Source organism: Anas platyrhynchos, chromosome 1 (assembly GCF_047663525.1).
Source record: "Anas platyrhynchos isolate ZD024472 breed Pekin duck chromosome 1, IASCAAS_PekinDuck_T2T, whole genome shotgun sequence".
NCBI classification, from domain to species: Eukaryota; Metazoa; Chordata; class Aves; order Anseriformes; family Anatidae; genus Anas; species Anas platyrhynchos.
Genome location: NC_092587.1, coordinates 81,823,168 through 81,847,214, shown reverse-complemented (window position 1 = coordinate 81,847,214; position 24,047 = coordinate 81,823,168). Strand labels below are relative to the sequence as shown.

The following is a 24,047-nucleotide window of genomic DNA, read 5'->3' as shown; positions in this document are numbered from 1 at the left end:
AAAATCCTTTTTACTTCCAGGTGTATCTGGGAATAAGGAATATTGGTAATCAACAGAGCAGGTACAGAATTACTTTTTGAAGTCTGTTACCACCTGTACCTTTATGTCTGAAAATCATTGGAAGTTCTCAAACACTGAACATGAGTTATGTCAAGGGGCTAGCTGCAGCTCATGTTTATTTGTAATAGGAATATGTCCTGCCAACTGTTTTTTAATTAATTTTGAGGTTATAATTCACCATGGGCCAACAAGGTATGGTATGGAGTTTAACAAAAATAAACGTAGTCTTGGATGGGTGGAATAATGTCAAGCAGGTTGGGGTCTGGAATGGAGCTCTACTGAAATACGCCTGGTGGTCATGATAAACAACAAGCAATGAAAGAGTCAGCAGTTTGTGCTAGAAGCACTGGAAACAAACTGTCCTGAGCTGCATCAGTAAGAGTATAGTCAAGAGACCAACGGTGTGATTATTTCACTCTACTCAGCACTTGTTATGGCATACCAAGATTATTGTGTACAGTGTTGGTCCTTCCAACAATTGAACAACTGGATGAGATCTAGTGAACTGCCACCAAGATTTGAGTGTTGGAGAACTTGAGAAGTTAAGAGAGGTTGAAGGAATTGGGTTTGTACAGCCTAGAGAATGGAAGGCTTGAACAGGTGGGGAATGCCTACTCATGGTTTTCCAATACTTAGTAGGTAGTTACAGAGAGGCTGGTGGTACTCTTTTCACAAGGATGCATGGTGACAGGCAGGATGCAATAGGGAAGAGGGGAGCCTTCTGAATGTGAGAAACAATTTTCAATGTGAAAACAAGTAAATGTTGCAGTTACTTGCCCAGAAAAGTGATGGAATCATCTTGGCTGGAAATACTTAAGACTCAGCTGAGTTTAAAGCCCTGGTTTCAGACTAGATGGTCACCCCTTCTAGCATAGACTTGTTTATGCTTCTGTGTTTCTATTATTTTTACCTTTAGAGTTGCTTTTTTGGCTTTGACATATAAAGACGTTCAGCTCTCTGGTTGTTGCCAATTCTTTGCTTTCAAGAGAATTCCATTGAAGATGCAAGACTTAACACCCATGTAAAGAGGAGGAAGTCAGGCTTCTGGTGTGAGCATGTCATTCTGCAAGACTATCATCAAAATAGGAAAAATGATTTGTTTCTTATAGCCTTTTCTGTTTTGGGGTTGCCTAATGTTGAGAACACCTTAACTGATAAGGAGGATTTCACAAAACTGTTTTCACAGTTTCTCTGCACAGAAAGTATGACTGAATGGTGGTGGAGTCTGATGCCTGTGTACAAACAGCAACTTCCTTCTAACCAGGTAGCTAGTAGGTTGGTAATTGTTAGAACTGTTTCTTAGAAATAAAAGATTTAAATCCTACTTGGTTTAGGAGGGAATAAAAATACACATTAGACCTTGGCTAAGTGTTCTACTTACTGAGCTATTCTAATAAAAGAGCATCACTACCAGAAGAATTATTTCCAAAGAAAATATTTCCACTTTTTAAAGTAGGAAGTTAAAGTATGGTTTGACAAGGCAGCTGAATAAAACTAATAGATAACTGCTGTGGACAATGGTAGCCCTATCTCCTTTTGCCCTCTTCTCCATCTGCCATCAATCAAGGCCTGTCCTTGCAGGGATTCTAGCGATCAGCTGATCCCTCACGGAGCCAGCTCAGCTGTCTAAGCTAGCCAGAAAGTATTTACATTTTTCCAGAGTGGATTATTTGCCAATTTATTGGGCTGAATCTGATCTCCAAAAGACGTTTAGATGTAGAGCTTAGGGATATGGTTTAGTGGGGACTGTTAGCGTTAGTTCAGAGGTTGGACTTGATGATCTTGAGGTCTCTTCCAACCTAGAAATTCTGTGATTCTGTGATCTAACCACTAGATCCACTTTCAAAGGAAGCAATAGAAATGCATAACTGGAGTGGTGGAGGGCAAGGGAGGAAGAGCAGGAATATCTCATATCTGCAGTGTGCACCATTTGATCAACCCAGCCCAAACTATTGGAGTAGAAGGAAGTTCTTTGACTGAGTAAACATCAAAGCCCTGCAGAAAGGTGTAGAAGCTGATTCACCTTGCCTGTTAATTGTATCAGGATTTTCTAGCACAGACTGATAACTTGAGGCAACTTCCAGCTCTGGTATCTACACTGACTATCAAATCCCATCTTAAAGTACTTATCTTTCTACAAGCTTCCTTCTGCAGAAAGCCACAGCACTGCAGTCATCTGCACGTTTTGCTGTGGAAAGTAGAAACGTAAAAACTGCTTAGGGGCTAGGCCTTTTTGCCAAGTCGGGAGAAAGTTATGAAGGTGGAAAAATCTTCATTATTTGATGGAAAACTACCTATGCGATTGGAAAGGCTTTGTTTGATTTGTGGAAAGCCAAAAAGAAATAGGTTTTGTTGAGATTTTTTTGTAGTGGTTTTGAGTGGTGCACCGTTTTTAAAAGCGTTTATAGACATAGTTATGAAATACCAGGAAAAAAAAAAAAAAAAAAAAAAGGCTAGAAATGGTGGGTATCTCTGTTGCATTAGTTGTTACTTTTATTACTTCAGTTTATTTCAGTTTGTTCTGGGTCTGGCTGGGATGGAGTTAACTTTCCTTGCAGTGGCCCATATATAGTGTTGTGCTCTGCACTTGTAACTAGAAAAGCACTGGTATCACACCAGTGTTTTTTTCCATTGCTGAGCAGTGCTGGCACAGCATCAAGACCCTCTCCAAACCTTGCAAAGCCAGGAGGCTGGTGGTGGGCAAGGGGTGGGGAGGGGACATCACCAGGGCAGCTGACCTAAACTGACCAAAGATATTGCATACCATATGATGTCACACAGCAATAAAAGCTGGGCTAGGGGAAAGAGAAAAAGAAGGGGTGGGCCCTCATTATGAAGACATCTGTCCTTCTCAAAAAAAAGGTTTTTGTGTTTGTGTGTTGAGGCCCTTGTTCAAAGGACATGTCTGAACATCACATGTTGATGGGAAGTAGAGAATAATTTTATTCTCTTTGCTTCTGCTCAGCCTTTGCTCCTTCCCCCCCCCCCCCCCCCTTTTTTTCCTTTCCACTCTTTCTTTTCCCTTTAATTAAATTATCATTATCTCAACCCATGAACCTTTTTTTCCCGTCATCATTTCTTCTCCTCCTTTTCTTTTGAGGATGGGGAGTGGGAGAATGGTTGTGGTGGAACTTAGCTGCCTAGCGGGGTAAAACCACAGTAACTACTGTATATTTAATTCAAGGAATTTTAAGGATTTCTGAGATGAATCTTTAGGAATGATTTTTGTGCATTTACAAGAAAAATACTTTGTAACACATCTGTGAGTGCATTAATTCAGCATTTCTCTCAATATGATACAGACTGCTGTGTGAATCTAAAGATATAATGCTGTATGAACATTTTGCATTTTTGAATGATTTGTGAGATTTCTGTGTCTGCCATTCTGATTATCTCCTTAGTTGGGTGCAGACTGACATTGCTTACAGTGTGTCACTATCCATAACAATGAAAATTCAATCACATGACTGCATCAGGAAGTTTGTGGTGATACCAAGATTTAGAGAACCCAGAGTTGTTTGGGAAAGGCCTGAATAGGTATTACTATGCAGTGGTTACAAAACAAGGGGTGCAAGTCAGGGAGAGTAAACAAGGACATTTATACTATCATCCTAAACTCTCTCCCTTTCATGTGAAGTAGACATGCTTTTTATAAAAAAGCGTTCTCTATTTGCATTCTCTATTGTTCGGGCATGCTGTGGGGATCAGTCTTCATTTGATAGCAGATTTCCTAAGACCACAGGTCTTGTTTTTCAGTCTTTCTTCCAGTACCTCTTTGTTGATCTTTGTTCTTCATTCAGTCTCTAAGTATCAGTTCACCTTTCCCCTGTTTCTTCTCACTATCTATTTTACCTCCTGCCCAGGCTGCTACTAATTAACTTAGTACCTAGTGTAACCGCATTTATCAGGTGGGTATGCAGAGAACTTGCTTTATTCCCAAGGGCTTGTGACGTGGGTACCATGGCACCATTAATCTCTCTGTAATCACTAAGTCTATAACCTTTTCCTGAAGCAATTTCGGAGAGTCTGCACAAGTATTATGAACAAAGTGGTACAGAACCACCTTTTCCTGTCTTGTCTACTACTTGTTTTGACTCCCAGATTCTGCTTAGTCACCTTTGTAAAGCATGACTTCATTTTTTTCTGTTGAGACTACTCTGTGTCAAAGGCATTATTATGTTGTATCTATGGGGCTGCCATGACCTGTGGTTGATACAGTTGTGGTAGGTCTGATGTTGATTAGGAGGAAGTAAAAGCCCAACAAAGTTACACCTGTGCTTGGATGTTCAAAAATGTGTGTAATTTTGAGAATGGCTGTTATGCTTGAATGTTCATGGTTGAATAAACATTCGTTTCTTGGGAACCAGCAGATTCTTTCCATCTTCCAGCTTATTCCAGTTCTTATTGGATCAAGGTGAAAGTCGTTTTATGTGTAGTCACTGTATGGTGTTTTGTTGGCATGTCTATCTTCTACCTGCAGTGACTTTTCTGTATCAGTCATGGTAGAAATTTGTTCATAGAAAGACTCATGTTGCAGGGATAGCTTCTACTGTTGCTAGTAGCTCCTCATCTGTCTCAGGAATACCTGAAAAACATTTAAGAAGTGTTTTCAGGGCTGCCTACACATTTGAAGTACACAAGTATTTAAAATTAGTGAAGCAGTGCCCCCTTTTATGTCATGAGAATGGCAGAAGAGTAAAAAGCACTTACCAAGGCTGTGGTATTTGAGGATTTTATCTCTCATTTCAGCCTTTTGTATTCACATTTTTAGTGTTTTCTCTGAAATAAAAAAATAAAAAATAAAAAAGAGGAGGTCTAGAAACTTCCTCAGCTTCTTATTATGCAACTTGCTTATGACAGAAGCTATGAACCTCAGATTTCATTTGCACCGGTAAAACTTTCTGCAGCTGGTCATGTTTTATGACAGAACCTAGTCTGGTCTGTATCGTTTGTCTTTTGTTGGAGGACTTTCTATACTTTGTAGGATCTCTACACATGCAATAGTAGTATTGCTGAAAAATCAGATGTTGCTACATGTAAGATGTAAATTGCCAGTATATGCTCTTTTGAAGGAGAGCACCCCAGTCACTGTAATGCTACTAAATGGAGTATAAGGGTCACTTCTCCTTTCATGCTAATTGACAGCTCCTAAAGTGGATCATAAAGAGGAGGAAAGAACCTGACTGTGACTAGAGGCAAGGAAGGAGGGCAGTTAAGATCCAACTGCTAGAATATTGTGAAAGAATCAAGTGGAATATGTATTGTGAAAAGAGGAAGTGAGAAGAAAGAAATTGTTTTAAACTGAAATTAAGAAATCAATTAAGAATAGTTAAAAGAACATGGGAAGATCATGTACTCTCATACTAGACTATATTAGGTCATGCTAGAAATAAGAGAGAATAAGACTTGAATATGCAGAGCAACTTTATTGTAGGACAGTGTTTGCATCCCCTTCCTGCAGACATAAAGCCAAAGCAGATGATATGCCGTAAGAAAAGTTAACATGTATTTGCTGCATATTTCTTGTGCCCTTGTCTTCGTCTCTGCTCCTAGCGAAATATTCTTGCTGCTTATGTTGCCAATACATATGGTTGTCCTCCTGACATGCTCTAAATTGCTAACAAGGCATTCAGCTAACAAAGTAATAAAGAAAAAAAGCACAAGCTTTCACTCTGTTTTGCTTCAGCCATACAATAGAAGCAACGTACCTCCGAGACAAGAAGCTAGAGACATTCTTTTTTTTTTTTTTTTTTTGCCTCTGGAAAAAAACGAGCGTTACATTTCAGTTACATCTCTTCAAATAGGCATTTATATGTGTCAGTGAAAGAGCATTTTCTTTGTTACACTATGAAAGCAAAAAGGTATGTGAGCTAAAAAGGGTGCATCTTTTAGCTTGTCATGATTTGCAAGGTGTGAACTGTCAGTTTACTTAGTGGTAAGTATGGGTTTTATCCAGTTCTAACACGAATTTGCATTTCTGCAAATTCGGATACTGCCAAATTAGTAAGAGTAGATCATAATGAATTTCTGGTATGTGCCATGATCACGTGCCACAGTATTGCAGTTTGTATGACATCTGAATTTTTATCCTGGTATATTCAAGCATAGCATTGTGAACATTTTTTTTTTTTTTTCTTCTGTGGGATGAATTGTTGTTTCCAACATCAGCCGACAGCTGCAGTTTCACAAAGAGCACCATGCCAGCCCAGGCTACTATTTGCATAGCCATAGAATCATAGAACACCCCTAGTTGGAAGGGATCCACAAGGATCATTGAGTCCAACTCCTGGGTCCCCAGAGGACCACCCAGAAAATCGGACTGTGTGTCTGAGAGCATTGCCCAAATGCTTCTTGAGCTCAGTGCTGTGGCAACTTCCCAGGGGAGCCTATTCTAGTGCCCTACCACCCTCTCGATGAAGAACCTTTTCCTGATATCCAGCCTGAACCACCCCTGTTGCAGCTCCAAGCTGTTCTCGTGTCCTATTGCTGGTCACCAGAGAAAAGAGATCAGCACCTGCCTCCCTGCTCCCCCCCATGAGGAAGCTGTAGACTGCAATGAAGTCTCAGTCTTCTATTCTCCAAGCTAAACAAACCAAGTGACTTCAGCCACTCTGCATACATCTTTCCCCCCAGATCCTTTACCATCTATGTAGCCCTCCTTTGGACATTCTCTAACAGTTTTATATCTTTCTTATACTGTGGCACCCAAAACTGCACACAGTCTTAAGGTGGGGCTGCAGCAGTGCAGGGTAGACAATCCAGGTTAATCTTGGGAAAATCACTTCCCTTTACTGGCTACCACTGCTGCGCTTGATGCACCCCGGGATACAGTTGGCTCCTCCTGACTTCACTAATTTTAAATACTTGGGTACTTTAAATGTGTAGGCAGCTCTGAAAACACTTCTTATGTTAAACATGATGTTTCAGAAAAGAAAAATCAGTTAGTTCTGCACACCCCAGGATATGGTTGGCTCCATTTGGTTGCCAAGGCACAGTGCTGGCTCATGTTCAGCTTGCTGTCAACCAAAACTCCAGATCCCTTTCTGTGGGACTGCCCTTCAGCATCTCGTCTCCCAGTCTGTACATGTAGCCAGGGTTGCCTCTTCCCAGGTGCAGAATCCAGCACTTGCTCTTGTTAAACTTCATATTGTTGGTGATTTCCCAGCTCTAGTTTCCCTAGATCTCTCTGCAAGGCCTCACCACTCCTGACAGAGTCAACAGCTCCACCCAATTTGGTATTGTCCATGAACTTGCTCAAAACACCTTCAAGTCCTACATCCAAATCATTTAAGAAAACAATAGAAGAAGAAGAGGACTGGTCCTAAAATGGAGCCCTGGGGAACCCCGCTAGTGACAGGTCATCATCCTAATGTAACCCCATTTACAAGAACACTTTGAGCCCGACCCGTCAGCTGATAGTTCACACATCTTATTATGCTTTTATCTGACTGTATTCTGGTCATTTTGTCCAGAAGAATACTGTGAGAGACAGTATTGCAAGCTTTGCTGAAATCCAGCATGATTACATCACCTGACTTCCTTTGGTCAACTAGACGGGTGATCTTACCATGAAAGGAAATTAAATTTATTAAACATGACTTTCCTCTTGTGAACCCACATTGGCTTTTACCAATGCATTGTCCTTCAGGTGTTTTATACAATTATTCATGTTCAAAAGTTATGCAACTTTTGTACAGTGGTTGGCTGTACCCAAAATTATGTTGGTGGCACCAGCCTTAGAGCCACATATTGATCTGCTGGGTCTGCCTGTTCCTTTTAGTGTTGATCCCCACTACTGGAAGGATAGAGGAAAACACTACCTGTGCACCTGATCCTTTAACCAATAGCCCCAAAGCCCTAAAGTCCCTTTTCATTGATCCTGGACTTCTCTTTGCTACCTCATTAATGCCAATGTGAAAAACCAATAAAGGGTAATAATCAGAGGGACATTCCAGGTGAATGACTTCCTGAGCAACGTCTCTTACCCGAGCCCCAGGCAGACAGCAGACTTCCTTATCCCTATGGGTTGGGTCTGGATGACAAATTGGGCCCTCAGTTCCCTTCAGAACGGAGTCTCCTATGACTATAACCCTTCTTTTAACCCATAACCCTTCTTAACCCATACACCACTTTTGCTTTCTCTGGAATTCCTTGTGTTTTTAAAGGGAGCTCTGTTTTATTAAGGCTTCTGTTGCTGAGAGATAGCTTTCTTGTTCACTGTAGACTACAAAAAACACAACATGCAACGTGTGGAATTAAGTGTATGTCTGATTGAACAGATAGCTTTGACAAAATTTACTACAGGTGGTAACTGTGCATGGAGTGATGACTGGTTGCAAAGGGTCTTTCTGTGAATATGAGAAGATTGCCAATGAAGGGGGAATTGCAGGGTAGAGTGGACATTGTTCATGGACATCTGTATTGGACTGAAGTCATATTTGATGCCAAAAATGATCTGCATGATAATTTCACTGTTTATTGAGAAGAGCTGCTGAGTCTGATGGCACCCTCTGATTAGTAAGACTGTTCTGTGACCTTACCTGCAGTTGGAAGACATCAGAGTGACTCAGGAAACATTAACTCTTTGAAAACCTCTCATCTGAGTGCTCTCACTTTAGGTGTATGGAAGGTCATAGTTCAGCCTGCAGAGACTTGTTAAAATATATTGGAACTACAGATGAGGTACTACAGATGAGGTATATATTCTCATCTGCTGTCTCCTCTCTTCCTCCCAGCGACCTCCAAATTTTGTCTTACTTGATAAAAAAGGTTTAATAGCCTCCTGTCAATCAATAAATATTTGTCAAAGCAAGTATCAAATGCTCTCTGCTGCCATACATAGTTGTACCACTAGACCTACTTTATTTGTATGTGTCCTTATTTCACAAACAAATAAATGATCCATGGTTTTGTTTCCTACATATTCCAATGCTCTACATAAACCATCTTTGCCATTCTCCTGATATCCTGTCATTGTGGGATACTCCTTGATCCAAGGTAGGTGCTTTTTGATAACATTATCTTGAGGAAGTAATTGTAAACACTTTGCATATTGTTTGTTTACTGTTCTCATTTAAGTAGCGGTGTCCATCCCTTCCTGTAATTAAAGAAAGGCACTTTTTTTTTTTTTTTTCTCTCTCATTATTTTCGTCTATTGAGGAATAATAGCAAGAAAAGGGAAGCAAGGAAACTGTTCTTGTAGCTAAAGAACTGACTGTACTGTGATTCAGGTAAGGAGTTACGTTTCAAGTTCTAACAAACTACCTTTGGTGTGACTTTAAGCACACAAATTCCTTGCAGGTCTCTTGGAGAACAAATATTTTTAGGATGGGGACTGACTCTTATTTAGTGCTTTGCTAACAAGGTCAAGAGCTTACTAAGCTGTCTTTACAGCCCTCCTCAATACCTCTATCTCTGTCTCTGTCTCTATCTCTATCTCTATATCTCTATCCCTATCTCTCTCCCTCTCTTTTCCTCTCCCTCCCTCTTCCTTCTCCTCCTTCCCCCCCCGCCCCCCCGAAAGAGTAGAAATATTTCACTGAAACATGTAATTTCACAACATTTCAAGTGTTGATGATGTAAGAGATTAGCACAATGAACATCCTCCCTGCCCAATGTATTTATAAGTGAACTTCTATACCTTGGGGTCTATGCCATGTTGGATTTCCCTAATATTTTTAAGGCACAATAATTTGTGGATACTCCTTGTTTCCAGCCAGCTTGTACATTGCAGTGGGTTGTGCTGTCCACACTAATAAGCAGCTTCTCATGCTTTTAAAGGGCCATCTGCATCTTTCTTATTTCCCAGAAACCTGTCAAAAGGAGGGGATTCCTGCCGTGGAAGAGGGCTCTGGACTGGTGGTGTTGTACCTCTAGGGGTTCCCAAGCTTGAGGGAGCCTAGCAGAGGTTACTCCCTACCACCGTTTGTACTTCAGACTCTTAAACATATCCATCCCTATCAGAATATGAAAAATTCCCTCAAAGTTTCAGAGTTTCAGGCTGATAGGAGATGTTTGTGAGAAGTAATCCCAACTGGTTCGGATGATCTGGACAGAGAAAAATTGGAAGCTGCTTTATCTGTAGTTTTGAAAAAAGAACCTCAGCTGTTTGAAAAGAACCTTAGCCTTTCTATCCAGGTATTTTCCCTGAAAGTGCTCCTAACTACACTACATCGCTCTAGGTCTGATTTGCCTCCACATACAGTGTATGTTTCCAGCAGTCCTACTGACAATTTGGAAAACTGTAGCTACATACATAGCACAAAAACTTTGCATATGTACCATGTCTTTCTGTTTGGATTTGACTCTTATTGGATTTTATTGGATCTTATTGACTCTTATTTGGATTTGGCTCTTATTCCCCTCCTTTGAATACCATTTCATTGCTGCAAACTTTACAACTTGTTGATCCAAATGAGCCAAGGCCCATGTTTTTAGTTTTGTGCTCTTCAGTCTATCATCACTTGCCTCTCTGCTATCAGAAAAATCTGTCATTGCTGTTTTAACGTGATCCTAGCAATCCTTTTCCTTTTCTGCTGTGATTCCATGTATAATTTACTGACATGTACTGGCTTTGTACATTGTGAGAAAAAACTGAGAATTTTATTCAGACAGGATCTTCTGTGAAGCTATTTTATTTGCGATTGCAATGTGGGCATCCTGCAAACATGAGCGCACAGTAAAAGTTTATCATAACCTTATATGCCCTATTACGTGACACCTGATTTTTCCCGTTTCCTCATTCACTGAGTACTAGAGGTTCACAACCTACTCGATGCGCTTCTATATATGTACAATTTTATTTGACCAACTGTTAATTTCTCCTTTTCCTTTTATTTATTTATTTATTTATTTATTTATTTATTTATTTATTTATTTATTTATTTTTCTTCTCTTGTAACTATTCTGTTACAAAGCTTATCCTGTTTTTCTTAGCTATCCTCCTTACTTTGGGACAGTGGGACCTTCCCCTTATCTGCTTAACATACTCCCCACTGCTATGTCACACAATCACTGTTGAATATGCAAGGTTAGTGGAATTTTCCACTGCAAAAACACCTTCTATTCCAAAAACACAGCTTTGTTTCTCACAATTCTCCCCTCTTCTTTTCTGACTCCTGTTGTTGTTTTTGCACCTCTTCACATACCCCACTCTTGAGTTTTTTCAACATTAAGGCGCAACATTCTTCTTCGGATGTCACAGGGGATGGCAGATACACAATGCCATTATTATTGTAATAACAACAAACAGTTGTTTGAGCCAATTCCAGTTGGGCAGGCTCTCATCTGGTCCATTCCTTGGTGAGCATATCCCCCCCTTCCCCATCAGCGCCACCCAAATCCCCACACAATGCTGCTCACTGTTGCTCAATCACCACTACATATCAGGTTGAGGTGACATAAAACTCGTACTGTGGCCTAAAGCTTCACTAAATTTACTCTACTAATGTGAAACAACAGCTACCTAAATTCCTTACATACCAGCAGCTTGTTTCCCATTCAGATAGATGAGTCTACAGAGTAGTAACGCAGAGCTTTTCTCATCTGATGTTTTTCTCAATGTCTTCATCACCAATATAGTTTTCATCTTGTCTTGTAGAATGCAGTTTTGTGTTTTCCTGATGGTCAAGGTCATCAATGCTTGATCACCATGATCAAAAAAACCCAACAAATTCTTGCAATGGCACCAGCCTCTCAGCCATGTATTGATCAGCTGGGCCTTCCAGGTGTGCTCAGCACCTGCATCCATAAGGATGGCAGAAAAGAGAGAGACTTAATTTAGGAGGCTTTGCTTGCTGAAGGTTGGAAGGACAAGAAATGACAAGAAGGTATTTGCACGAGGTTAAAGAACTATCTCGTTCTGCAAGCCTCTGTTTTGTGCTGTGTGTGAGGTCATTGCTGGAGAACTGTTTCAGTGCAGGCTGGGTAAGAAGCACAGGGAACTGACATGGAATAGACCCATAAACCAGTGGCACAGGGTGGAAGCAGGCCTCTGGGCCATCCCTAGCCTCACTGAAAGAGTGCAACAAATACTGTAGAGCTTCACAGTAAATACAGTTAATCCTATAACTTCTTCCCCAAATGCTCTTCTGTGGCCAACTGACCCTGGCCTGTTTAGTCTACTTAAGCTCTGCCTTTTTTTTGTTTGCCTGCTCCCTCTCAGTGAATGTTTTCTCATTGAGACACCTCTGACTGCTCAAATCAATGTTCAGTTTTATTCTGTTCTGTTTCTTCCATTGCTGGGTTTCCTTTGCTCAAGTGCCACCTATCTTTCTCTGCACCTATCCTCTGCTTCCCGTGGTTTCATTATTTTACTGAGCCACTTTCTTAAGCTTATTTTCTGACTTCGTGCCTATCTCTATCTTTGCTTGCTTGCTTTTAGTGTAGCATTGTTGGCACCTACCCTTCCATGCCAGTTTCACAGATTTGCCAGATGTGGGAAGTGAGACTGTATCTCCTTTAGGTCTGTAATAGGGCAGAGGGGAACACAACTCCAGGCTTGTTCCCTAGAATTCAAAGTTAAGCTTTTCCTGCATCTTTCAGTCTCTGTTTTGGTTCAAAAGTCCATCTCCTTGCTTGGTATTCTCTGCCTTGACAGATAAACATCATGCTACCTTGAAAGTGATGTGGACGTAAAGCTCTGAAGAACTAGTGATGTGTATGTAAAGCTCTGAAGAACTAATTTATTAGAAGAGGTATCAACTTTACGGAGAATTCTTCCAGCTATTTCCAAATAGCTGACAGTTCTTACTAGTGCTTAGCACCGACCCCTGTGTCTGGTAGAAGACAGAGGTTTAGGTCCTCAATGTTTTTTAAAGTAATGCTCAACTTTTAGCTGCCCTGCCACCTGGTGGCATTAGAACATTCAGATAAACAGCTGAATTCCCACAGTGGATGTTACCAGGCCACTGGTGTCCCCGTAGGCTAACATATATAGAGAGCAGATCAGAAAGGGAGGCCAGGTAAAGAAGCTAGTACTTAGTGCTTAGACTACTTAAATGCCTGCTACCTGAGAGGTATAGTTGCCAGCCAGTGTTTATTGGGGTAGTCACAAGACTGTGTACCAAGAGCTGGTGCTCATGATCATGCCTCTGTAACAGAGGAGTAATGTTGCCTTAACAAGAGTCAGAACTTGCTCAAACCTCTACTCCCAAACAGGCAAATTTTGCTCGAGGTAGGTATAGGGACTGGCAGCAATGTGCATGCTCACTGACAAAAATGCAAAAGATGTAATCATGTACTAATGGTTATCATAGACAATAAGTCATATAAGGAAAACAACTCAGTTCAGATTTTGTTAATCTTCTCAGTACTGTTTAAATATTTTAGTACCTAAGTCTTTGAGCATTTAATTTCCACTGATTTCAAGGTCTGAGGGCCTTGAAGATAATTTGGGGAAGTACATAGAAGACTGTAAAATCCATCTCATTTAATTCATCTGCCACATCAACACAGTTTTGCCTCAGAGGCTATTTTTTTTTTAGTTAAGCTCTTTCGAAAGATAAAGTTTCATGAGAACCTGGCTTTCACCATGAGATTAATTCAAGATGTTCCTTGCATTCTCCCTTCCCACCAGAGTTCATTACCTCCATTAAAAAAATGCATTTTACCTGTTTCTGAGCAAGTACTGTAAATGAAGTCACTGGAGTGTTATGAATTAAAGCAACGTCTCATTCACTCCATTTACACCAGAACCTCAGAATCAGTTTTGTAGCACAGATTGGAGAGTAGCAAATTTCAGGGGTGAAATGATCAAAAACGAATTGGTCCCATATGAATGTAGCTTTTTATATCTCACAAAGATTTCCTTAAATTCCAGACTTGATTTGCCCAGACTAAGGGGTGCACTGGTAGAACAGAGGAAGGAGTTCTCAATTTATAGGATATTCCCTGAACAGGCAAAAGAAGTGTAAGAAGGAAAAATAGTGGATGGGGGAACAAATGACACTCCACAACTAAAAGAACATGAAGGATACTGGTCTTTTTCTGATCATTTGTTCCAGGACTTGCTGATTTGCTGTTCAAGTGACTGAGCATGCCTATGCTTTAACTTTAAGTTCAGAAAGAGACAAAAGCAGAATTCCAGCTGCTGCTAGTCCTTGTTCATTCCGTGATGCATCAGAGGCAGCAAGGAATCACAGAAAAATCAAGCCTTACACAAATTAATTAAAGAGTTATCCCAGTTAATCTATTACAGGGCCAACTTCAAACTATTTCAGTGAAAAATTTCTAACTAACATGATCAATCAGAGAGTGAAAAGTTACATGTTTTGGTTTTAATGTTGTTGTTTGCATATCTTCCCCTCTGCAGATCACACAACATGAAGTGCCCTATAGCCACATCCAACATTACCTTTGGATAGGCAGCAATTTGGTTATCTTTGAGGAAGCACAATAGTCTAGTTCAGTTACCAAATGAGTTTACATCATATTTACCACTGTCCTCCAAGGACCCTACTGTAAAACTGGCATTAATTAAAAACCCTTGCAAGGGCTGGAGCTGGTGCCCAAGAATGCATGTGTGTGGTGTCAATCTCTTCTCAAATGTCAGTCACTACAATGCAAAGTGTATAAAATACTCTCCAAGCTGGGAAACAGTTCTTTTTGAACTACTTGATTGATTTCCCAGATTTTGCTTTGGGCTTGAATTGTCCCTCTCTCTTCCACTGATCTCTCTGGTGTCCTATCCAATTGGCATGCTGCAGGGTAAAGAGAAGCATGAATGTCTTCTTGTGTACTTCTAGTGTCTTCGTTGTAAAAGGAGAACATAACCAACATTTTTTAGGCCATATGTGTGTGTTTCTAAAGGACAAGCAGGAAGATACAAGAAATTTCTGAACCATCAAGATCTCAGTCCCATAATAATTTATTTCTCATACTTTTAGAGTAAGGGAAAAAAATAGTCAGGGAAGATGTTTAATCGGTAAGAAGTTAAATCTTTAATGTTTTATCTTTACTGTTAATCATTGATCTTTGAAAGAATAATGTTTTTATGAGTTTGTAAAGAACTAACCAGACTGGTAATACTGGCAAACCTCTAACTTCTTAACTAGAAACAAGACTGATCTGTAGAGTTAACAGATAAGGAAGAGAAGGCCATCTCACCATAAAATACATTCATTGGGTACATTCAGATAATCACCGAAGATAGACCATATCTGTGTAATTCTTTCATTCTTATGTATTTTCCCAAGACTTTTCACATCTTGGAGCTTGGAACTGAAGGAACTGGCCCCAGCCATTTTTCACCTGCAAGACAAATCAGTACAAAAGAGAAAGTTAAAATTTAATACAGAAAAGTGATTGGCTGGTCGCATTTCTGTAGCAGGGTGACTCTTCCTACTTCTCTTTTTTTTTGAAGGGTAACTACTAATGATGGAATACTGATATTTATCTTGTTTGGCATGCTGCAGCCTGCTTCCTACATCCTTTGCTCTCTAGTTACAACTGCAGCTGTACAGAAGAATTCTTTTCCTCTGTTACAGATGAGAGGTTCTGCAAGTCTGGAACACTCTGCATGAGGGTGAAATCAAGTGTCTTTAGGACTACTTTTCTGAGGGGCTGGTGGTAAGGAAGAGAAAAAGGGTAGAAATCTGGGGAGTCAGAGAAACAAAAATAGAATCTGTTTAAGTCCTTTCCCAGTTTGGAGTGTAGACTAGAAACCAGGGCAGGACATTCCAATTAGGATTAGTTACTGAGATAGTAGCTGTTGGAAAGCGAATCTTCCTCACTCTCATTTTCATCAAGAACTTTTTTATACAATCAGAAACCTATCCAGAACAAGTAAATAAGTGTTCAAAATTCCCTTCTGTTTAGCTTATGACCAAATTTAATTTACATTAATGAAGGTTTGCTGCTGAAATTTTTCCACAAATGCAACACACTAAATCATATATGTAAGTCTTTCTGGTTACTGCTCTCCTCTTTTCCAGGTGCTGCTAAATGTGAGAATTCTGTAGCCAAATTCCATTTTGTATTAGTTATCACAACTTAACCCAGTTCTGTTTAAAAATTTAAAATTTGTCTTCTATTAATGCAGAAAATGAAAGTAAGGACGTTCACATCCAAGAGGATGGTCAATCAATGAATTTCTATTAAGGTTGTGTAATTTGGATTTGGGTGCTCTGATAGTGTTATTTATTAAGAAGAAAGAGACTTAAAATAAAAATGTTAAAAATACAAAAAAAAATCAGTATCAGCCATACTCTTAATCTTTACAAAGATCCAATATCAAAAAGTTAAATATGAACATTCTGAAAACTAAAGAACTTGGTAGTAATTTGAGAATGGCATGTGGAGTGCAAAGCCTTGAAACAAACCAGTGAGAGAGAATGGAGAACTCACATCTTTGGTCACTCTAACTGTATTGAAATACATTCCAGTCAACATTTTAAGAAGTATACTCAACATTTTTAATATTAGAAAGACATTAAGTGTGTTTTGTTTAGCTGTATTATTAGGTACACTCACCGATAACGTTGGCTAGCAGCTCTAAACGATCAGAGCCAAAAAAGAGATGAGGTTTCCCATTAAAATGTGCCACAACAGCAGGCATCCCAAATGCCTATTGACACCATGGAGATTAAACAGAGAATGTTATCAAATTTTTGTAGGTACATGATCAGTCTTCAGGAGTAGAACCCCAGAATGCTGACTTTTTTCCTCCCCTTCATTTCACCTTCTTCATTTTGAAAGATGAATCTAATGGAGCCATCAGAAAGTAGGGGATTCTGGATCCAGACTGCGTGCCCCTTTTCAGTGAGCTAAAAAAGCAACCTGACAAACTCAGATTTATTTCAAGCAGTGATAAGCAGTATCACTTGATACTGGTCCCTTAGTTGCCCATCCTTGTCAACCAAGTGGAATGGGCTGAATGAGTTTCCCAGATGACAATGCAAAAAAAATCCTAATAACAGGGAGTTAGCTTCCACATGTTCAAAAAGCAAAAGTGACTAAGAGAGATGATCTATATAGATCATGTTCCTTGCTTCCTATTTTTCTTAATAGAGAAGAAATGCATAGCTGTGATAAAAGAGGCGTTGGAAACATCTCACCCCATATTTTATTGCTTCCTCTGTTGTCTCCTTCAAACGATTCTTCACTTCAGGGGATGAAATCATGTCAAGTAGCTTCTGGGTGAACTCCGATGATAGCCCAGCCCGTCCTGCAACCTGAGAAAAGACAAGTTAATTAAGTGTGCTTTACTAGGAAGCATTCTAATTCTTATTACAGACTAACTAATGTAGTCTTCAGTGTTATCACCCAAAATCTATTACAAAAACATTACAAAATGTCCTTGAAGTACTTCTTGCCCATTGTCTTGCTGTATTCCCAACCCATTCATCATTTATCAACTCTTAGCCCCTAAAGCCCTAAATCTGCAATTTTATTCTATTTTTTTTCATGATTTAGAGAGAAATAGAGAGAATGCTGAGTTTAACATCTATTGAAATAATGTATTAGGTAACTTTAAAATAAAAAAGTTGTTCTGAAAATGAAAATCAAGAATCTTATCATATTAGTACGCCAAGACACAGTTTTTACTACAAAGATGGCCACATAGGAGCTGTAAATGATACTTGTAAACCAGAGAATTTTCACAGTTGCTAGCACTATTGATCTATCTTTTTAGTCTCCTCTGTGCCACTGCCACACAAGCAGTACACGAATGAAATAAAGGTGCCAAAGGTAAAGGTCAAACGTTTATTGGGTAATGCTGAAGTTACAAATACCTATTTTTAAAAATTATCTCACAAAGAATGTTAACTTCTACTCTTAACACCTACTCGAATGACATGCAGTTTTTTGTTTGTTCGTTTTTGCTTTTAAAAAAGAAAAAGTATTCCTGAAAGAAAACTCTCTCAATCACTTTTTTTTTTCCTTCTTCATTTAGCATCCACACTTTTTTTGTACCTTCTCGTCTTTCCCCCACATCAGAACAATCAGGAGCTCTTTCTGACGCTACTCAAATGGGAGATAAACAAGTGTAGTCTAATAGTAGTACAAAATGCTGTGCAAGCAGGGTAACCAAAGTGTTTAGACTGCAGTCTTTACGCAGAGACATAGTATCTGATCCTCATCATTTTAGGGCAGGAGGATTTAGGAAGACTGGGGCAGGATTCAAAGACTACTTTGCTTCTATAGCAAGTTATGAGAAATTACTGCTGACTGAAAACTGAGTAAAAAAATACCACAGACACACAATGGAAATGTATCAAGTAAACAATATTTTTCAATCATTGTGTAAAATACGTTCACCTACAAATACTCAGAAGAAAAGGCTGAGGACACTTTGCAGCTTTGGATGGTATATTTCAACATGAGAGGATGGTCTAATACTTGCTGCAGGAGTGAATGAAAACAGACAAAAGCAAGTGAGAAGATACCTACCTGTCTGCCTTGCTGAACATGGATATATTCATAGACTTCCACAGAATGGCTAAATTACTTACAGATCTTTTTGAATATTAAGTTTGTTTCTCTGAAGTTCTTCATGTCCTTGCTTTATTTAAATAATGATGGATTCATAGGCTTAGGACTTTTTCGCTGGATGTTTAAATATATCCTTCAAGTCTTGCCTTTTGAAAAGGCAAAATGCAAACTTTTTCTGAAATTCTGGTAAAAATATGCACTAAGATGAAGCTAAAGTACAAGGACTAGACTCTGGGAAAACAGCTGGACAGCAAGTTTCAAGTTTCAGATAGGGAAGTTGGGCAGTAGAGACTTGTACCCTTTAGCCATGGACAATTCTTCTTCTCTTCATATTCTAAGAATTTAAAAATAAAAGAATGTAGAAGAGAGATCCCTTAAAAAGGGTCTTACACAGAAACCGAGATGCCACTATAACCTGTAAAAAATCTCACCAGCAAAAGAAAATACATCGAGCAAGTACAATGTCTAAGCATATAAGGGTGCAATACAGCACTGAATTTAATAGTAAAGCTTGGCTTCATCATCCCACTGAGAGTTAACTTCCCCAATGAAGTGTTGCATTTCACCAGAAGATTTCATATGTAGCAAAATCTCAATGCATTCTGGAGACTCTGCTTATACTTTCATTACTGTTAATAAAACAGTAGTAACAAATAATTCATTGTCCATTCTGGGTATCTTGCCACATGAATTAACAAAAAGGGCGATTCTGGTTCAAAGTATTATTCAAAGCATGTCAATAAATAAATAAATAAATAAATACAAACAGAGCAGCTAGAAAATTAAATCTTCATTTTTCCTAACAGAGTTTTTCAAAACTCCAAGTGATCAATTGACAAATTAGCAATCAGTAAGGCCACGCTAAGCTGTTTCCATGGTTATTACTGATACAAGCCATCAGTAAGAATCTGTACCAGAAATGCAGAAGCACCAACAGAAAGGAGACACTTACAGCCACTATACTCTCCATCTGACTGATATCTTCATGCTGGTGAAAGAATAAAATAAATAATTCAGTACATATGAACAAAAGCTCAGTTCTGGACTTGAAAACAAATTTTCTAAGAAAACAGGAATAAAAACAATGTTAGTTGATACTACTGGAAAAATTTTCTCAGAAAAAGTTTTAAGACACGTGATCAAGGAACACATTGTATGTTTTCTGACATGAACTACTGATTCGCTCAGCCCACAGAACTCACTATCCATACTGAAAATAAGAAATGGCATATTAAGCTGATTAGAAGCTAGTTCTTTTGCTAGTTCTTTTCTTGTAGTGATTCCTGAACCACTATCACTTTATGTTTCCTGCCATGACTTTTAATGAAAAGACTTTTCCTTTCTCTTGTTCACATTCAACGTTTGAACGAAGTAGGACAGGAATGGTGACAGACAGGATCAAGATGTTGGCTTCATAAAATACCGACCTGTGACCAAAAACGCATCCAGAACTCTCTAGATAAGGTTTCCAGGTATTTTGGTTGTGTCATATCAATGGCTGTGATAAAACGCATGGCTCCAAGACTGCCTGTGTTTAGTGGAGAGACAAAGAAACATGCTGAAACAAGGCACAGGACCAGGAAAAGATATCGACTGCAGAAGTATTACCTAAAACCAGTATGATTGTCTATGCAACAGTTCCCAAATGATAAAGCTTATGTTGATTCACAGTACCTTCAATGTTAAAATCATTGACAGGTATATTTCCCCAGAAGTTCCCCTTTTATGGTTAAGAAAAAATGCACAGACTTCATAGTGCTCCCAGATAAAGGAAAGGGCTGTGGTAAGAGAATTTATCTTAACCTTTACTGTCATGGAAAATCTGAGCCAGAGTTGAAAAATATCATCTAAGTCTCTTACTTACTTTTACCAAGGATACGTTGGAAGTCACTTGCTGAAATTGTTACAGGCACCTGGTAATATTTTCCCATCCTTTCCAAATCCTTCAGCATGTATTCTCCACGCTTTGGCAACATTGCTGGGGGCTTGTTACCTTTCAGAAAAAGTTCTACTATAAGCAGGAGATTTCAACTATATTATAAAAGCACTGGACAAAACAAAATTTGATAAATTAGACCTCATCTATACATATGCCTAAGGAAGAGTACAATCTCATATCTCCTTAGTGAAACATATGCAGATTTTCCAAACATAATACTATGGTTTAAACGTTATTTATTTTGGTTTTGCACAGATCAGCCCTTTAAGTTAGTAGAACCAGTTTTAAACAAAGGAGCAAATGTCCTGGCAGAGATTTATATTGATTTGGATTGATGACCTTTAAACTAAAAAGCTACACATGGGTAAATAAATGCAGAGACTTGTTAATTTCATGATTTATAAATCTCAGTGATTAATTTCTATGACACACTTTGATCCTTAATGTATATTAAGAAATTGTAGGTGTTCCACGGGTTAATTCTAGAAAACCATTCCGTATCAAATTATTATTATCCTATTTTAGAATGGAACTTGGACAGTAGGCAGTATTTTCCACAGAGAGTATAAGCATTAGGGGCAATGTCATAACAGTATGAAATGCCTTGCAGCTGATTTCTCAGTCACTACCGAATTCCACAATCCTATAGTTACTTTGCTGATGGTGCCAAAACTGAGTTTAAAGGTGGCTCTGTGGGTTCAGCACTCATCGAGCTTGCCCACAGGAGTGTCCCACTAGTGAAGAAAGTAATTTCCCACAGAGTTAATTTCCACATATTAGCTACCAGTTGCTTGCATTATGCCACCAAGGAAGGCCGGACGAAAGCGCAAATCAATGTTCCAGATGTGCTGGTACCGGCAGAGTACCTGCAACATAGAGAGGCAATGCCAGATTAATAGTCGGAGAGGTCTGTAGATCTCCATGCAAATAGAAAATAAGCTAAGGCATGAAATAAACGCTGCAGACAAATCCTTTATTATTAGCAATGTCCTAAAATCCTTTTTCTGGATGCTGCCTGAGAAATCTCATCTCAGAAAATCTGAAAAGACCACATCTGGGCTATGACTACGCAAGTCTAAGCAAGGGCAAAATAAACAAGAGATCAGGCTCATGAGCAGGCACTTGTTTAACATCAAAACTTTCAGTAAAGTAAAATGTTCAGCAGTAACTCCCAAATCAGCACAGGCCACGCTGCAGTGAGGTTGGGATGTGCTTTTTAAGCGTTCCCTGCTTTTCAAAACTCCCGGAAGAAGCTGCGGTATCTCTCACAAGTGAGGCAAAAATAAAATCTGAACACATGGTGGGTAAAGCAAATCAAAACCAACCAAACCAAACCAAAACACGGATCTCCCGCTAGGTAAACTGGCTCTGTAAGGCCGCTGCCTGGGGCAGGGCGGGCACGGCACGCGTTGCCCTTCAGCCGACTCCTGACCCCGGCCGTGCCAGGCCGGCTCCCGGCGGGGAGCCCCGCGGAGAGGACGGGGCTACGTCGGAGCCGCCGGCTGCAAGCAGCCGGCCTCCCTCCCTCTCCTCCCCTCCTCTCACCTCAAACCCCAGCCAGGAGTACGGGGACACCACATCGTAGAACAGCTCCACGAGCGTCCGTCCCATCCTCGCGCCGAGCCGAGCCGAGCCGCAGCGCCGTCACCCTTCACCCAGTGCCCCAGCGGCACCACCCCCCGGCCGGCCCGCGGCGAGGCGGTGCCTGGCGCCCCTCCTCTCGCGTGGTGCTGTTCTGCTGGCTTGTCTGTGGAGCCTGGCTTGGGAAGGAGAGGGAGGAGCTGGGGAGGGAGTCTTTGTTTTTCTCTCTGCTGGGGCAGGAGGAGAAGCCTCCCAAGGAGGGAAGCCGGGAGCTGTCTTAGGCAGAGAAGTGCAGGATGTTTTCCCCAAATCCTCCTACTCTCATCTCTTCTGCCTGGTTTCACTTACTTCATGCATAATTTGTTGCTATAGGAGTAATTATTGTTAAAGGAGTTACATACCTTTTCCCTTATTTACTGATGCATGCTTTTTACTTTGGTACAGAAACATTTTTTCCCCAGCATGAATTTTGCTTCAAGAAGTTAGTTTCATCTCTCCCCCTCATATTATGCTCGCTTCCAAGCTCAGATCTCCATTCTGAGTAGTCATATTGTTTCTCTGAAATTTTTGTCCTTTCAAGTGCTTGTTCTGTATAGTTAGTTCACATGTCTGGCGATGGTGGGAATATTTTGGGAGTTAATCATACTCCATTTTACCAGGTGGGTTGACAGCTTTGGTTGTGTGATCAGTCCAATAGTGGGCAGTGAAACAGACTGATCTGGTGAATAGCTAGATGCAGGTGTCATTACATGAATGTGGCATTGCCATAAAATAGTAGAACCCCAGTAAGGTGGGAAGCATGGGCTAAAAATGCTTTGAGCTGTCCTACACGAGATGAATCAAGAATGAATCAAGATGGCCACAAGGATTTGGGTATAGGAGGTTGAGATGAAACTAAAATTGCAAAGAAGAGTAAGAATGCCAATAACAAACATACTGGTCTAATTTCTGTGGGTGCCGGCACAAACAAGATTAAGAAGTGCCAGGATATTGCACTAGGAGTGGTTAATCACATTTGGACCACTGAGTGGTATCTGCAAGGTCTGAGCTCTGTGGACATGGCTAGAAGAAATCCTCATATCCAAGATGCTGCTGCCAGCCCTTCACAATTTTTTTGGTTCGTGATAAGGTTGTAAGATGGTGAATGGCATATTTCTGTGTAATGATCGTATGCAGTGACTGCCAATTAAACACATTCAATTAGGGCTATGTCTAGAAAGACGCGTGTTTGAGCACTACACACAGCAAAAGAAGTAGCTTTCTTAGGACTCAGGATGTTGATCAACTTTTGGGGGACAGTGCTGGATATGTAGCAGATACCTACAAATGAGAGGTGTCTCAAGAAGTGACTCAGCTTGGCATCATCCACAAACTTGCTGAGGGTGCACTCAATCTTACTGTCTATGTTATTAATAAAGGTATTAAACAGTTCAGGTCCCAGTATGGACCCCTGAGAAACACTGCTCATCACTGAGCTCCACCTGGACATTGAGCTGTTGAGAGCAGCTCTCCAGATGCAACTGTCCAGCCGGTTTCTTATCCACTAAATAGTCTGCCTTTCAAATCCATGTCTTTCTCAGGACCATCCAGTGGTGAGGCTGAGGACATATTCCCAGTAGGCAGATTCACACAGAGTGAACATATGCACTATGTATGCGCATGAACATTGCTGGCCACACAGATCACAGATCTCCTCAGGGTGCTCACATGAATGCAGACAGCACCAATGGCCTCATTCTGCTACCCTCTTTGGCTGAGCAAAATGGAAGTCCACTAGTGAAGATATAAACAAAGTGGATCCCTCCGACAGCTGGGCTCAGACACTCAGACTGCTCGAGATCTGCCCCTGGATCCAGCTGACACCTGGACATAAGAACCCTTGAGGCTACAGCCTCACTCCAGTTGCTGGCACAGACCGTTGTCCATACACACACACAGGCACACAGCTGGACAAGATATCCCTCATCTCAGTAGCTGATCCCCCCCCCCCCCCCCCCCCCCCCCCCATGCTAGTGAAAAAACACACCATCACCCT

At 40.3% G+C, this 24,047-nt stretch overlaps 1 protein-coding gene across 2 annotated transcripts; it reads right to left on the bottom strand.

The window, feature by feature from the left end:
• Positions 1-14,908: 14,908 nt before the first annotated feature.
• On the bottom strand, positions 14,909-22,135 carry GSTK1 (glutathione S-transferase kappa 1). 2 transcript variants are annotated; one of them, XM_021270174.4, is made up of 8 exons: positions 21,977-22,135; positions 21,216-21,297; positions 20,357-20,485; positions 19,920-20,020; positions 19,445-19,480; positions 17,115-17,231; positions 16,531-16,624; positions 14,909-15,309 (listed from the first exon to the last, which is right to left on the bottom strand). In XM_021270174.4, exons 1-8 carry the CDS (start codon positions 22,040-22,042, stop codon positions 15,260-15,262), a joined length of 675 nt encoding a protein of 224 aa, XP_021125849.2. In that variant the 5' UTR covers positions 22,043-22,135; the 3' UTR covers positions 14,909-15,259. The 2 variants fall into 2 exon arrangements, with proteins under 2 accessions (XP_021125849.2, XP_071899330.1); XM_072043229.1 differs by lacking the exon at positions 19,445-19,480.
• Between the last annotated feature and the right edge of the window lie 1,912 nt (positions 22,136-24,047).

Coding starts and splice junctions, on each gene's coding strand:
- GSTK1 (XM_021270174.4), bottom strand. CDS start 22,042: ATGGGACGGACGCTCGTGGAGCTGTTCTACGATGTGGTGTCCCCGTAC. Junction 19,481..19,919: donor GGATGCGTTTTTGGTCACAG/GTCGGTATTTTA, acceptor TTCTTTCACCAG/CATGAAGATATCAGTCAGAT. Junction 17,232..19,444: donor AGATGGAGAGTATAGTGGCT/GTAAGTGTCTCC, acceptor GTCTTTTCTCAG/GTTGCAGGACGGGCTGGGCT.